Genomic DNA, 12,939 nt, shown 5'->3' with positions numbered 1-12,939 from the left:
CATGTGGGGTATCAGGGTACTCAGGACAAATTGGACAACAACTTTTGGGGTCCAATTTATCCTGTTACTCTTGGGAAAATTAAAAATTGGGGACTAAATGATCATTTATGTGGGAACAAAACAGGATTTTATATTTTCACGCCTGGGCATTATAATCTTTAGTGAAACACTTGGGGGTTCAAAGTGCTCACCACACATCTAGATAAGTTCCTTAGGGGGTCTAGTTTCCAAAATGGGGTCACTTATTGGGGGTTTCTACTGTTTAGGAACATCAAGGGCTCTGCAAATGGAACATGACGCCCGCAGATCATTCCATCAAAGTCTGCTTTCCAAAACGTCATTACTTCCCTTTCGAGCCCTGACGTGTGCCCAAACAGTAGTTTTCTCCCACATGTGGGGTATCAGGGTACTCAGGACAAATTGGACAACAACTTTTGGGGTCCAATTTATCCTGTTACTCTTGGGAAAATTAAAAATTGGGGACTAAATGATCATTTATGTGGGAACAAAACAGGATTTTATATTTTCACGCCTGGGCATTATAATCTTTAGTGAAACACTTGGGGGTTCAAAGTGCTCACCACACATCTAGATAAGTTCCTTAGGGGGTCTAGTTTCCAAAATGGGGTCACTTATTGGGGGTTTCTACTGTTTAGGAACATCAAGGGCTCTGCAAATGGAACATGACGCCCGCAGATCATTCCATCAAAGTCTGCTTTCCAAAACGTCATTACTTCCCTTTCGAGCCCTGACGTGTGCCCAAACAGTAGTTTTCTCCCACATGTGGGGTATCAGGGTACTCAGGACAAATTGGACAACAACTTTTGGGGTCCAATTTATCCTGTTACTCTTGGGAAAATTAAAAATTGGGGACTAAATGATCATTTATGTGGGAACAAAACAGGATTTTATATTTTCACGCCTGGGCATTATAATCTTTAGTGAAACACTTGGGGGTTCAAAGTGCTCACCACACATCTAGATAAGTTCCTTAGGGGGTCTAGTTTCCAAAATGGGGTCACTTATTGGGGGTTTCTACTGTTTAGGAACATCAAGGGCTCTGCAAATGGAACATGACGCCCGCAGATCATTCCATCAAAGTCTGCTTTCCAAAACGTCATTACTTCCCTTTCGAGCCCTGACGTGTGCCCAAACAGTAGTTTTCTCCCACATGTGGGGTATCAGGGTACTCAGGACAAATTGGACAACAACTTTTGGGGTCCAATTTCTCCTGTTACTCTTGGGAAAATTAAAAATTGGGGACTAAATGATCATTTATGTGGGAACAAAACAGGATTTTATATTTTCACGCCTGGGCATTATAATCTTTAGTGAAACACTTGGGGGTTCAAAGTGCTCACCACACATCTAGATAAGTTCCTTAGGGGGTCTAGTTTCCAAAATGGGGTCACTTATTGGGGGTTTCTACTGTTTAGGAACATCAAGGGCTCTGCAAATGGAACATGACGCCCGCAGACCATTCCATCAAAGTCTGCTTTCCAAAACGTCATTACTTCCCTTTCGAGCCCTGACGTGTGCCCAAACAGTAGTTTTCTCCCACATGTGGGGTATCAGGGTACTCAGGACAAATTGAACAACAACTTTTGGGGTCCAATTTCTCCTGTTACTCTTGGGAAAATTAAAAATTGGGGACTAAATGATCATTTATGTGGGAACAAAACAGGATTTTATATTTTCACGCCCGGGTGTTATAAACTTCTGTGAAGCCCTTGGGGGTTCAAAGTGGTCACCACACATCTAGATAAGTTCCTTAGGGGGTCTAGTTTCCAAAATGGGGTCACTTGTGGGGGGTTTCCACTGTTTAGGCACATCAGACGCTCGTCAAACGTGACATGGCGTCCGATCTCAATTCCAGCCAATTTTAGGTTGAAAAAGTCAAACGGGGCTCCTTCCCTTCTGAGCCCTGCCATGTGCCTAAACAGTGGTTCCCCCCCACATATTGGGTATCAGCGTACTCAGGACAAATTTGACAACAACCTTTGGGGTCCAATTTCTCCTGTTACCCTTGGGAAAACAAAATATTGGGGACTAAATGATCATGTTTGTGGAAAAAATATGATTTTTTATTTTCACGCCCGGGTGTTATAAACTTCTGTGAAGCCCTTGGGGGTTCAAAGTGGTCACCACACATCTAGATAAGTTCCTTAGGGGGTCTAGTTTCCAAAATGGGGTCACTTGTGGGGGGTTTCCACTGTTTAGGCACATCAGACGCTCGTCAAACGTGACATGGCGTCCAATCTCAATTCCAGCCAATTTTAGGTTGAAAAAGTCAAACGGGGCTCCTTCCCTTCTGAGCCCTGCCATGTGCCTAAACAGTGGTTCCCCCCCACATATTGGGTATCAGCGTACTCAGGACAAATTTGACAACAACCTTTGGGGTCCAATTTCTCCTGTTACCCTTGGGAAAACAAAATATTGGGGACTAAATGATCATGTTTGTGGAAAAAATATGATTTTTTATTTTCACGCCCGGGTGTTATAAACTTCTGTGAAGCCCTTGGGGGTTCAAAGTGGTCACCACACATCTAGATAAGTTCCTTAGGGGGTCTAGTTTCCAAAATGGGGTCACTTGTGGGGGGTTTCCACTGTTTAGGCACATCAGACGCTCGTCAAACGTGACATGGCGTCCAATCTCAATTCCAGCCAATTTTAGGTTGAAAAAGTCAAACGGGGCTCCTTCCCTTCTGAGCCCTGCCATGTGCCTAAACAGTGGTTCCCCCCCACATATTGGGTATCAGCGTACTCAGGACAAATTTGACAACAACCTTTGGGGTCCAATTTCTCCTGTTACCCTTGGGAAAACAAAATATTGGGGACTAAATGATCATGTTTGTGGAAAAAATATGATTTTTTATTTTCACGCCCGGGTGTTATAAACTTCTGTGAAGCCCTTGGGGGTTCAAAGTGGTCACCACACATCTAGATAAGTTCCTTAGGGGGTCTAGTTTCCAAAATGGGGTCACTTGTGGGGGGTTTCCACTGTTTAGGCACATCAGACGCTCGTCAAACGTGACATGGCGTCCAATCTCAATTCCAGCCAATTTTAGGTTGAAAAAGTCAAACGGGGCTCCTTCCCTTCTGAGCCCTGCCATGTGCCTAAACAGTGGTTCCCCCCCACATATTGGGTATCAGCGTACTCAGGACAAATTTGACAACAACCTTTGGGGTCCAATTTCTCCTGTTACCCTTGGGAAAACAAAATATTGGGGACTAAATGATCATGTTTGTGGAAAAAATATGATTTTTTATTTTCACGCCCGGGTGTTATAAACTTCTGTGAAGCCCTTGGGGGTTCAAAGTGCTCACCACACATCTAGATAAGTTCCTTAGGTGGTCTATTTTCCAAAATGGGGTCACTTGTGGGGGGTTTCCACTGTTTAGGCACATCAGACGCTCGTCAAACGTGACATGGCGTCCGATCTCAATTCCAGCCAATTTTAGGTTGAAAAAGTCAAACGGGGCTCCTTCCCTTGTGAGCCCTGCCATGTGCCTAAACAGTGGTTCCCCCCCACATATTGGGTATCAGCATACTCAGGACAAATTTGACAAGAACCTTTGGGGTCCAATTTCTCCTGTTACCCTTGGGAAAACAAAATATTGGGGACTAAATGATCATGTTTGTGGAAAAAATATGATTTTTTATTTTCACGCCCGGGTGTTATAAACTTCTGTGAAGCCCTTGGGGGTTCAAAGTGGTCACCACACATCTAGATAAGTTCCTTAGGGGGTCTAGTTTCCAAAATGGGGTCACTTGTGGGGGGTTTCCACTGTTTAGGCACATCAGACGCTCGTCAAACGTGACATGGCGTCCGATCTCAATTCCAGCCAATTTTAGGTTGAAAAAGTCAAACGGGGCTCCTTCCCTTCTGAGCCCTGCCATGTGCCTAAACAGTGGTTCCCCCCCACATATTGGGTATCAGCGTACTCAGGATAAATTTGACAACAACCTTTGGGGTCCAATTTCTCCTGTTACCCTTGGGAAAACAAAATATTGGGGACTAAATGATCACGTTTGTGGAAAAAATAAGATTTTTTATTTTCACGCCCGGGTGTTATAAACTTCTGTGAAGCCCTTGGGGGTTCAAAGTGGTCACCACACATCTAGATAAGTTCCTTAAGGGGTCTAGTTTCCAAAATGGGGTCACTTGTGGGGGGTTTCCACTGTTTAGGCACATCAGACGCTCGTCAAACGTGACATGGCGTCCGATCTCAATTCCAGCCAATTTTAGGTTGAAAAAGTCAAACGGGGCTCCTTCCCTTCTGAGCCCTGCCATGTGCCTAAACAGTGGTTCCCCCCCACATATTGGGTATCAGCGTACTCAGGACAAATTTGACAACAACCTTTGGGGTCCAATTTCTCCTGTTACCCTTGGGAAAACAAAATATTGGGGACTAAATGATCATGTTTGTGGAAAAAATATGATTTTTTATTTTCACGCCTGGGTGTTATAAACTTCTGTGAAGCCCTTGGGGGTTCAAAGTGGTCACCACACATCTAGATAAGTTCCTTAGGGGGTCTAGTTTCCAAAATGGGGTCACTTGTGGGGGGTTTCCACTGTTTAGGCACATCAGACACTCGTCAAACGCGACATGGCGTCCGATCTCAATTCCAGCCAATTTTAGGTTGAAAAAGTCAAACGGGGCTCCTTCCCTTCTGAGCCCTGCCTTGTGCCCAAACAGTGGTTCCCCCCCATATATTGGGTATCAGCATACTCAGGACAAATTTGACAACAACCTTTGGGGTCCAATTTCTCCTGTTACCCTTGGGAAAATAAAAAAATTGTTGCTAAAATCTTATTTTTGTGACTAAAAAGTTAAATGTTCATTTTTTCCTTCCACGTTGCTTCTGCTCCTGTGAAGCACCTGAAGGGTTAATAATCTTCTTGAATGTAGTTTTGAGTAGCTTCAGGGGTGCAGTTTTTAGAATGGTGTCACTTTTGGGTATTTTCTGCCATATAGACCCCTCAAAGTGACTTCAAATGTGAGGTGGTCCCTAAAAAAAATGGTTTTGTAAGTTTTGTTGTAAAAATTAGAAATCGCTTGTCAAATTTTAACCCTTATAACTTCCTAACAAAAAAAAAGTTGTTTCCCAAATTGTGCTGAAGTAAAGTAGACATGTGGGAAATGTTATTTAGTAACTATTTTGTGTCACATATTTCTCTGTTTTAAGGGCATACAAATTCAAAGTTTGAAAATTGCAAAATTTTCAAAATTTTTGCCATATTTCTGTTTTTTTCATAAATAAATGCAAGTTATAGCGAAAATTTTTTACCACTAAAGTGAAGTACAATATGTCACGAGAAAACAATCTCAGAATCGCCTAGATCCGTTGAAGCGTTCCAGAGTTATAACCTCATAAAGGGACAGTGGTCAGAATTGTAAAAATTGGCCCGGTCATGAACGTGCAAACCACCCTTGGGGGTGAAGGGGTTAACCACGGGATGTGAAAGAACAAAGGGAAGAGGCACATGCTCAACTACAATGCATGATCCAATACATCACAAAAGAGCAAATCTCCACCCCACTACCAACATATTTTGCTGGCTCTGTTCATAAATTACAATAGCTTGTATAATCTAATTGGTCTGCAATTAAAGTAATCCAGGCTACAGAACAGTCCATGGATCAAGGAGTAGCTTATCTTATGTATTTTGAAGGATAAATCCTTCTTCATCCTGGATTGTGGCTTCTACAGATTCTTTTTTGTTGTGTACATAGTGTACTTTGCATTTTTCATCTTTTATTTTATCTACTTGAAAGCAAGCTTTAGAAGACAGCTTGCCGTTTATTGCTGCATGTGTGTACACAACAGGGTAGCAGCGCCGGTATCTCCTTTTAAGTAAAGCAATTTTTGCTTTTAATTAATTCCTGCTTCTCCCCAAATATGCATTTTTTAAAACTATTTTTTAATCTGTCATTTGGTTTCAGAGACAAGGGACTTTTTATTAAGTGTAAATATGTGTGGTTTTTACAAAAGGGGAATGGCTCACAAGATTCGCTGGGGACCTTAATTCTTTTCTACATTATTGGTCCTGTGGGCATCGACCTTTGGTAAAGACTAAAAATTTGCAATAAATTTGCAGTAACTAATAAGTCCCAGATGTCTAAAAATGTATGATGGATAAAACACATAACACGATAATCTTTAGTGACAGGTGCTTTGTAAGACAATAGTTAGATAGTATTTTTATGTGTTTTTGAGCCTTTTATCCTAATACTATTGGATGAGTCGAATATGGATGAGGAACAGCACAGAGGATAAGAACCCAATCGTAAGCAAAGGATTTTACAATAGTCTTTTCTTTAGAAAGAAATGTAGTAATGTGTTCAAATTTGGTTTGGAACAGTATCTGTTGGACTTTTAAAAGATTAGTTCTCTTAGTTCTCTTCTTTTTATTAACTTGGAATATTTCAGATACCACTATTTTTGAGAAAGTAAAAACACATGGCTTACCTTTACATATTGGTGCTGGTGAATCCCATTCATACATCCCATTAGGATTTCTAATGCAAGTTGTGTTTCTGTTACCAATCATTTGATAGCCTGGCTTGCAAAAATAGCAAACTTTTGATCCAAGCTCTATACCTGTCTTGTTCAAAATGCCACCATAATTTATCATTGTGTTCAAACTGCAGTAGGCCGCTAGAAAACAATAATATTACATTTTAAAGAACTCTTAATGTTGCAAATATACTAACGAAAGTATAGAATAGTATGCACTTATTGATGTAAGAAAATTGCAAGTCATCTAAGAAATAACTTTACATTGTACATATGCAGTTATACTAGAGATTAATAGTCTCCAACCTATCTTACCATGAGATATGCATTCAAATTTGAGAAATGGCGGTGAGCCATATTAGCCCCTTTCCAACCTTAGACGTACAGTTATTTCTAAGGTGGCCTCCCCAGGTTTGCTGCGGGCTCATTCGATCAGCCCACAACTTTTCTGATTTCATCAGCTGATATGTAACCCTAACAGCCGTGAGTGGAATTGCGATCCACCCGTCGCTGTTAGCATGTTAAATACTGCTGTCAATCTCTGACAGGGGCATTTAACATGATCATGCCGGAAGCGCTTCACTAATCCTGCCCATCAGCATCCATGTCACATGACCATGGGTCGACGATGGGTTGGCATGACAACCAGGGGTCTGTAGCAGACCCTAGTGGTTATCATTGCTGGATTGCTATGAGCGCTACCCAGCGATTGGTGCTTATGGCAAATGAGCATTTCTGCTACATAGAGTGTGGCTGATCTCTATTCTGTGTAGCACAGGCAATGGGATGTTCATAGCTTCTAATCTCCCAAGGAGACTATTGAAGCAAGTAAAAAGTAAAAACAGTTTTTAAAAATAAAATATTAATATATATATACTGCTCAAAGAAATAAAGGGAACACAAACAGACTGTTGCAAATGGAAGTGTTCCCTTTATTTTTTGAGCAGTGTATTTATATATATATATATGTATATGTATATACTGTATATATAAAAAAGTTGAAATCACACCTCATTCACAAGAAAACAATAATAAAAATGACACATATTTGCTATTGCTGGGTTCAGAATCATCTGATCTATCAACCTATAAAAAGAATTAATCAGATAGGTTAACAGCATAACAAGGAAAAAAAATCAAAATGCAAGAAATAAGTTTTATTGATCAGCACAACAATGCATTAAAATGCAATAACAGGCCATCAAAAGGCCATATCTAGTGATGGGCAAGCACTAAAATGCTTGGGTGCTCGTTGCTCGGGTCGAGCAAATTGGAATACTCGGGTTCTCGGACAGAAGAACGAGCCCAATGTAAATCTATGGGAGACCCAAGCATTTTTACCGCGATCCCCCTGGGGTCCTTTTAAGGTCTAAAAACATCAGAAAATGATGGAAACACTGCTCAAATGACACAGGGACATTATGGGGATTGCCCCAGGAAGAATTTCTGACTCTTAGTTCACAGCTTTAAAAAATGTTGTCAGAGTTTCATGCCATTTTTACTGGTGCACCAAAAAACATACCAAAACCAAACCAAAATGGATTTTGCTGGGAAATATGTAAAGGTACATCTTTTCCAGGTTAATGACTTGTATATAAGGCAAAATATTTAGCCCCAGACCAAAATGTTCCTCCCCCACTTGGGCTATGTTCAGATTCAGCATTTTTGAAGCGTTTTTCAACTTTAACATTGCTTTCAACCAATACATATGCATTTACTTGGAAATATCATTGTAACATTTAAAAACCCTAGCTGGCCATGTGGTGTGTGACACATAAGGAGAGACATCTTGTTTCATTTATGAATGAGGGATTCTTAACCCTCGGTCAGGAACAATGGATCTGACAGGCGCAGCTCTTCTTCTTTCATTTCTCCCTTCTCACCAGATTTTCAGGAAACCCCCTCCCTCTAGATAGTCTCCTGGCTCTAGCTGCTGTGTGAAACCTGATACCACAGTTGGTCTGCAGAGCTTCAGGAAGGAAGATATAGCTGTGCTGGCTTCTCAGGCTCATTGGTCCCGAACACATCACACTTTATAAGGTTGGTATGTAATGTTTTTAGTCATTACAATTGTTTATTTAGCTTGTTTTATGAATGGATAGAGAAAGGTTTGTGGATATTTCATATAAATAAGGCAGATTTTCTTGCAAATGAAAGTGTACTTCTCAGGAGTTTTGAAATTTGTGTATATCAAAGTTATTACTTTTATGTTGAGTAAATGGGTTTGTTTTGCACCTGATAATGTGTAGTCTCTTTTATTACATCCCTATGAAGGTCTCTGATCACTTTTAGATCACTGAAATTGAGAAAATTAGATATTCTAGGCATTTTTCTAGCCTGCGCTTGACAGGCACATTGTTCCATTACGAGTTAGTGCGAATATTGTTCTTGAAGGAGGGTAGTCACAGAGCCTATTTATACTGGGGCATCAGGCGGCATTAATCTTCTTAAAGGGCCATTATTAAACAGTGGGTCTCCTAAACTGTTATTGTCTATGCAATGAGTGGATGGGCTGCCAAGAATTACGACGCACCACAATACCCCTTTCACGAGAGGTACAGGAGGGCTTCCAGAAAAAAATGTTGCATTGAATGGAAGGTCTGGCTTGCCCCAAAGTTACATGCACCCCAATAAGCTTTTTCAAGCCACATACTGGATGGCCACCGGAAATCCACTTCACATTACTCATTATGTACTGCCATTCTGTTTTCTTATGCATTGACAGCAAGGCTTGCCCTGCTAGCAAGTCATCTACACCTCAAAATTTTGGATGACAGACAGGCAATACTGATTTGTGACACTTCTAGACCCATGGTAATCAAAGAACTTTATATCTCTTAGTCCTGATGCAGGCAGGTGTACTAAAATGTTGCAGTACCAGAGAGCCCTAATAGCGGAATTATTAATAAAATTACTATTTCAAACACTGGCAGCAGAGGACACAGTTCGTTGGCCAACCAAGGAGTACAGATGAGAGAGACACAGCTCTAATACAGCAGAGGCTGTGGAACAATGGCAAATCACCCTGACACAGAGGCGCAGGGTACTGTCACAAGGAATACAATGTTTTTGAAGATAGTGAGGGAGTACCTTGCTGACCATACCAATGTCTTCTGTCATTCCTCTGTGCCTTATAAATATTGGTTATTCAAGCTGGATATGTGGCATGAACTGGCTCTCTCTACTGCGCACGTGCGCTGTACTCATGGTCAAGGAGAGCACAGCGTCTCACTCTCTAGTGGTTACTGGGCAAACAGCGCCTTGCTAGATGGTAGTACTGCTATTAGTGGTGGGAGACTACAGGAACAGTCCTTTGCAGCGCCACTGTACTAAGGACGGAGCATGCTACTCAGCCTCCTATGCTCTGCTTGTCCATGCCAAAAATCATTGCTGTCTTGCCTGCATTCTCTAAAGCTGGCCTCCCTGCCTCTAGGTCACCAGGTCTGTCTGTCTGCTGCATTTTGCCACAGCGTCGGTGCTTCGGGTACATATTGCACTGCCCCCCTTGCTGCTCACACGGTCACAGCTGGTGACTCACTCCTTCTTCTCTTTTTTTCCCTCAGCTTCTGGGCTTGTTCCCTATTTAAACACAACCCCTCATTCTGTGTAATGGGGCCTGTCCGTTCTCCTATTCCATCCATGGGTAAAAAGGGGATGCAGCCAAAACAGGTCCAGAACCGACGCAGCACAGGTACCCGTGGACCAGTCATCCTGACTCATTACATATCTGGCAAATCAGTTCTTTAATGCAAGCAGCATAGAGGGCATGTACTTCAAAATTTCAAGGGAAAATTCTACAGTACATCCACAACAGTTTCAATTTGAAGGGCTTTGTGGCTCATATCATTCCATAAGATGACACTAGTCTGAAACTTTAAATTTTTGGTAGAAAATAATTTCACCCCTAATAGGTTTGGTATGTTTAGAATTATGCAACATCATTGGTGTGATTAATTATTCATACCTATTAGCTTCACAATATATTCATCTTTTTCTTCAAGGCTTTTCAATGTAACGTGTTGTAAGAGTTAAAGGAAATTGTTGAATTGTGTTTTACCTCAAATGTGAAACTACTTGTCAATTGTCATCTTTACTATTTCTCCATTCCATGTGCGGCAAATCACATAATTGATGTTATTGAGTTTCTTTGGAAAGAAAACAACAGCTACACCAATACCTCGTGCTTTTCCAATTAATTCATCATGCTGCTGAAGTAGAAGTGAGATTAGGGACATGCATAACATCTGGGGCCTGTAGTCAATGTGACACTGTGCCAAAACCCACTGGAGCACACCTACCAATTTGACATAGTTTGTGCCCAGCTGAAGTTGTCATAAAAAAACCTTCAATAACACGTTTGATGGATTGTCTCTAGGAAACACCCATATAGTATTACTATTAGTATTATTATTTAGTTTTTTATATAGAGCCATTAATTTCATGGTGCTGTACATAACAAGGGGTTACATACAAAGGAATAAATATCATTTAAACCCAAAAAAATTACAATCACAGACTGATACAGAGGGGAGAGGACCTTGTTCTTGCGGACTTTCATTCTGCGGGAGAATGTGAAAGAGACAGAAGGTGGGGAGTGCGGTAAATCGGGTGGTGAAGAGGCGGTATTTTGTGCGGTGGTGTAGAAGTCACATCTCCGACCACCACGCTCTCCAATTGACATGTCTTTAAATGCAGCCAAAACATCAAAATCTCTATCTTCAGTCCTGGACAATGCATGGGCTCATTTTAAACATCAGTGGCCAACCAGCTAAGTATTAGTAGGTGAGGGGTTGTCAGAATCCTGCCCAGAAACACCAGGCTTCAGTTGTTGCGAGTCCTGTCCTCGTGAACTTCCATGTAATCTTGCTCTGACTCTTCCAGGCATGATTTCATCATGAAGATTTAGCCTTCGTAGTACAGAGACAGAGTACAAGACAGAGTACAATAGCGCTTAAGCGTTCACCCTCTGCTACTCAGACTTTATCTGCACAGTGACTGCCTCTAGGTGGATGATGATGACGGTGTTAGTAGTTGGAGCATTTAACACAGTCATGAAGCTGCCATAACAACTTTAAACCAAATTCTTTTTACCGACATCACCCAGTGTAAAATGAGGTCTTTTTTTAAAAAAAAGAAATTGAGTGCTGTATATAACTATATAACTGTTGCAACAGACTGGAAAACACTAGAATACCGGCCTAAAATCCCCAAATTTTAATCATACAGACATATGAGGCATGTCACAGATATACCACACTGTAAAATATTTTTTTTATTGGATGCAAAAGACTGCTGGATATAACGAGAGTGATAGACTGGAAAAAGAAGGGAATTTAGGCCTAAAATGCCTCAATTTTTGAGACACGGATGTACGAGGCATGTCACAGATATACCCCACTGTAAAATATGGGCTGTTGTTTAAAATAATGCAACATAGTGCTGTATCTAAGTCCAGTGACACCCGGACCAAAAAAGAAAACAGCCGTAAACTGGCCAAACTTTGAGCACACACAGATATGAGCTGGAACACAGATACCACACCGAAAAATGTGTGGCCTGTATTTTTATAATTTTTTGGCTAAATACTGCTGTATATAAGTCCAGTGACACTCGGACCAAAAAAGAAATCAGCCGTAAACTGGCCAAACTTTGAGCACACACAGATATGAACTGGCATGCAGATACCACATTGAAAAATGTGTGGCCTGTATTTTTTTAATTTTTGAGCTAAATACTGCTGTATCTAAGTCCAGTAACACCCAGGACCAAAAAAGAAATCAACCGTAAACTGGCCAAACTTTGAGCACGCATAGATATGAGCTGGAACGGAGATACCACTACAACAATTTTTTTTAAAAAATTTTGGGGGGTAAATACTCCTGTATATAAGTCCACTGACACCCCGGAACAAAAAAGAAATCAGCCGTAAACTGGTCAAAATTTGAGCACACACAGATATGAGCTGGCACGCAGATACCACACCGAAAAATGTGTGGCCTGTAATTTTTTTTTTTCAGCTAAATACTGCTGTATATAAGTCCAGTGACACCCCAGACCAAAAAAGAAAACAGCTGTAAACTTGCCAAACTTTGAGCGCACACAGATATGAGCTGGCACGCAGATACCACACTTAAAAACGTGTGGCCTGTATTTTTATAATTTTTGGGCTAAATACTGCTGTATATAAGTCCAGAGACACCATCTCAATCCAGAGCTGCATGCGGCGAGCAGGGCAGCATCCAGTCTCTTATACCCCTAATGATGCTGTGCGGCCAGCCACTCACTGCACAACCACAACAAAGATGGCTGCGGCATTTCATTGCCTGGCAGACTTTCCCTGCATCGTGATTGGTTCTGTAAAGTCTGCCAAAAAACTGGGTGGAGACCTGTGTTCCCACCGAGTAATCCCGGAAATG

At 41.3% G+C, this 12,939-nt stretch overlaps 1 protein-coding gene across 3 annotated transcripts in view; it reads right to left on the bottom strand.

The window, feature by feature from the left end:
• The window catches only part of CSMD1 (CUB and Sushi multiple domains 1), a 2,734,739-nt gene that overhangs the window by 296,479 nt on the left and 2,425,321 nt on the right, over positions 1-12,939 (bottom strand). For all 3 annotated transcript variants that reach the window (XM_073589180.1, XM_073589181.1, XM_073589182.1), the window contains exon 49: positions 6,476-6,664. In XM_073589180.1, coding sequence (XP_073445281.1) covers positions 6,476-6,664 — 189 coding nt within the window. The remainder of the gene's footprint in view (positions 1-6,475; positions 6,665-12,939) is intronic.

This window comes from Dendrobates tinctorius, unplaced genomic scaffold, assembly GCF_039654945.1.
Source record: "Dendrobates tinctorius isolate UK_male_01 unplaced genomic scaffold, ASM3965494v1 ptg000107l, whole genome shotgun sequence".
Lineage (NCBI taxonomy): Eukaryota > Metazoa > Chordata > Amphibia > Anura > Dendrobatidae > Dendrobates > Dendrobates tinctorius.
The sequence above is the reverse complement of the archived record's forward strand: the minus strand, read 5'-3'. Positions and strand labels throughout refer to the sequence as shown.